The following is a 3554-nucleotide window of genomic DNA, read 5'->3' as shown; positions in this document are numbered from 1 at the left end:
GCTGCCGCCGCTCTGCTGCAGCCGCAGCTGCAGCTCTGCAGAGCAAGGCTGGGGGCTGGGGCCGGGGCGCCCTCCCTCCCACCTTTTCCCGCCGCTATGAGCCAGGGAAGTTCGGGGGACTGGGCCCCACTCGAGCCCACCTCCGGACCCCCAGCGCCCCCCAATCCCTTCGTACATGAGTTACGTCTCTCCCGCCTCCAGAGGGTTAAGGTAAGGTGTGGGCTGGGGGCGACGGGAGGACCCGTGGGGACAGGAAACAGAGGCCTTTTAGAACTGGCAAAGGTGGGGATGGGGATCCGGAAAGGAGGTGGGTGAGAAGCTTACGGGGCAGGAGTCGGGGATTGCGCACGTGGGGGTGGTGGGGGTGAGCTAGGAGTCCTGGAGAGGACGCAGGCTTGGGCGATAGACAAGATCCAAGATGTGGAAGAATTGGCTAGGTGAGGATGGAGGACTGCAGGGGATCTAGGGGTAGGGGAGATGGAGAAATCTGGGGAATGCGGATTACATCCTGCGGAGGCCGATGGGCTAGAATAGAGTTTGAGGCTACGGAAAGCCGGGAGTGGGGGCAGGGGTATGCTGAATGCTTCTCCGAGGCTCTGAATTAGAGGAAACGGGTTTCTGGGCCTGGAGCCTGCGCCCCTGTGCCCTTCCAACGCCCCCTCTTTCCACTCTCCCCCACCCTGCACTGCAGCACCTCCTGGTGGGGGAGAAGGCTGAGAAGGGGGTTGGCTACAGGAAGTGCAGGGTCGCACCAGCCTAGCGGAACTGATGAGTCGCGTGGGGAGTGTCCAAGGTTTCTGCTGCCATCACCTCCCCTGAGGCGAGCCCCTGGGGCCTTGTTTGTTTACCTGCACTCTCCCCAGGGCAGCCCATGGAGTCACCCTGCCTCCTGGCAACCCCTGCCCTGCGGAGTAGGACTGAGCTCTTCTCATCTCCACCCCTCAGTACTAGGGACGTGCTTAGGCAGAACTAGAGACTGGCCTGCGGCCTAAAAAGTGGACCTCTGTGTGTTGCAAACCTCAGCCACCCAGGCTCAAAGTGGAAAGAGCCATGCACCTGGTTTCTGTTGGACTTAGGAGCTATTTATGAAATGGGACGTGGGGGAGGAGGAAATATGTCTAGCCGCCACTTCAATCACTGTGCTGGGGCTATTATTAAATCCTCTTAACAGCCTTTCCAAGCGCTAGATGCACTTTATGACATTCGATTTTGTAGGTAGTATGGTGACCAACTGAAAGATAGAAGAACGAGGCCCCTGATCCCATTCATCTTTTATCCTCTTGCCCTCGTTGGTATCTTCATCCCACCTTGGATTCCAACCCCTCTCCTGTTCCCATACCACCTGTCACCTTATCTACAGTGTGTGGTGGCTCTCTGCTCCTGGGTCTATCCTTGTGGGACAGGTAAGCCTTGGAGGGAGCGTCTCCCAGCCCTGAAATGGCATTCTCACCCACCCTCTGCAGTTCTGCCTCCTGGGGGCACTGCTGGCCCCCATCCGAGTGCTTCTGGCCTTTATCGTCCTCTTTCTCCTCTGGCCCTTTGCCTGGCTGCAAGTAGCTGGTCTTACTGAGGAGCAGCTTCAGGAGCCACTTACGGGATGGAGAAAGTAAGTGGGAGATGAGCCCCCAGACACCCTACTTCTCACTTCTCTTTCCTGCTGTTCGTTCTGCTCCCTCTTTAAGAAGAAGGGGGAGGGTTCGGAAGCTCTGGTACCCAGCCTGGTGAGGTGAGATGAGTCAGCCAGGCTCAGACCTGGTACCCAGGACCTCAGCACTAAGTGATGTGCCCTGGTATGTCCCAAATTAGCTAAAGACTTCCACTCCTTGGCCAGAGTAATAGAGGGCAGAAGGAGGGCTTATGCTTTCCTGGGTACCTAAGCCTAGGGGTAAGTAAGGCTCAGATTCCCTGCCTCCACTGACGCCCCACCTTACCCTGCAGGACCGTGTGCCACAATGGGGTGCTGGGCCTCAGCCGCGTGCTCTTTTTCCTGCTGGGCTTCCTCCGGATTCGTGTTCGAGGCCAGCGCGCCTCTCGCCTTCAAGCCCCTGTCCTTGTTGCGGCCCCCCACTCTACTTTCTTTGACCCCATTGTTCTGCTTCCCTGTGACCTGCCCAAGGTCGTGTCCCGAGCTGAGAACCTTTCTGTGCCTGTCATTGGAGGTGAGAGAGTTTAAGAGGGGTCAAGAGGAGAGATGATATCTCTGGGCAAAAACAAATCAGATGGACACTTTCTGAAGAGAACTTGCCTCAAGGTTGGGTGCAGGGGGATATTGGGGGATGGGAGTTAGAAAAGATATCGACCTATGGGGCAAATGAAATTCAAATTTGTAAACCTACCCCTGGGGCTTAGTGTTGGAGAGAGCTCTGATCAGTTCCCTAAAAGGATAACATACAATAAACAAAAGGGTCCCCAGGACAAAGAGATAACCGAGAAGCATTTCCTACTGTTGAGGAAGGGGTGGCTGCATGTGTTAATGCCCCTGATAGGAATCTTGTATCCTCTCCCGGCCCCCAGCCCTTCTTCGCTTCAACCAAGCCATCCTCGTATCCCGCCATGACCCAGCTTCTCGGCGCAGAGTGGTGGAGGAGGTCCGAAGGCGGGCTACCTCAGGAGGCAAGTGGCCCCAGGTGGGTAAGGGTTTTAGAACTCTTCACCTTTTATGTGCTCCTGAAAAGGCTTCTCTTTCCTCTCTCCTCCCTTTCAGCCTACCCCACCTCATTCTGGTCCCTTGGTTTTTTCCCCAGGTACTGTTCTTTCCTGAAGGCACCTGTTCCAACAAGAAGGCTTTGCTTAAATTCAAACCAGGTGAATAAAATGATAGTGGGTGGTAGAGCTATAGGAAAAAGGAGCCTCAGATTTGGAGAGGGATGCTGGAATAACCAAGGAAGTGGAGGGGCAGGGCAGGGGTGGGGGCGGGGAGACAGGGAACCACCTAGCTGACACTGAGGAGTCTCAAAAAGTCAGAAGAAAAATTATAAATGAAACAGAGCAAGGCCAGATCTCATTTGAGAACTGTACCAGATCCCTATACTTCATGCCCTCTAGCTACCTCTACTAACCTCTGCCTGGGGGGGGGTGGGGGCGGAAATGGGATTTAGGAGCCTTCATCGCAGGAGTCCCTGTGCAGCCTGTCCTCATCCGCTACCCCAACAGTCTGGTGAGTCTTAGTCCAAGAGATGGGGGAGGGGAAGTATGAATTCACACTAATGGGTGAAAAATGTTAGTGCCCTGAGGGATGTGCATGTGGGGATGGGGCCAGGGCGGGATCAGAGCCTCTCCTCAAAGAATGTGAGCCAATTCCAGGAAAGAAAGTAATGCCTTTCTCTCCTCACCTCTGTTTCTCCTGTAGGACACCACCAGCTGGGCATGGAGGGGCCCTGGAGTGTGAGTTCTGGTGTTCCTGGGGTGAGGGTGGGAAGCAGGGTGCATCAGAGAATTTGTGGCCCACCTTCCAATCTTCCAGACAAGGCAAATGGCCTTTCATTCTCTGACAAGAGAACTCTAGAGGAGATGCCTGTTTCCCACTGTTTTGTTCTGATCTCCTGGTGTGAGAA

The 3554-nt window shown here is 55.2% G+C and overlaps 1 protein-coding gene across 2 annotated transcripts in view; it reads left to right on the top strand.

Annotated features, from left to right (window-relative positions):
• The first annotated feature begins 6 nt into the window (after window positions 1-6).
• The window catches only part of LPCAT4 (lysophosphatidylcholine acyltransferase 4), a 7554-nt gene continuing 4006 nt past the window's right edge, over window positions 7-3554 (top strand). Inside the window, exons 1-7 of one of the 2 annotated variants that reach the window (XM_006920532.1) lie at window positions 7-210; window positions 1464-1606; window positions 1939-2159; window positions 2515-2627; window positions 2745-2805; window positions 3099-3157; window positions 3350-3384. In XM_006920532.1, the coding sequence (XP_006920594.1) occupies window positions 97-210; window positions 1464-1606; window positions 1939-2159; window positions 2515-2627; window positions 2745-2805; window positions 3099-3157; window positions 3350-3384 (746 nt within the window). In that variant the 5' untranslated portion in view covers window positions 7-96. Of the gene's footprint in view, window positions 211-1463; window positions 1607-1938; window positions 2160-2514; window positions 2628-2744; window positions 2806-3098; window positions 3158-3349; window positions 3385-3554 lie in introns of those variants that run through there. The other variant, XM_015596096.2, reaches the window with a different exon arrangement.

The sequence above is a fragment of the Pteropus alecto genome, unplaced genomic scaffold, assembly GCF_000325575.1.
Source record: "Pteropus alecto unplaced genomic scaffold, ASM32557v1 scaffold86, whole genome shotgun sequence".
Taxonomy (NCBI): domain Eukaryota; kingdom Metazoa; phylum Chordata; class Mammalia; order Chiroptera; family Pteropodidae; genus Pteropus; species Pteropus alecto.
Note: the sequence above shows the minus strand (reverse complement) of the source record. Positions and strands in the feature narration are given on the sequence as shown.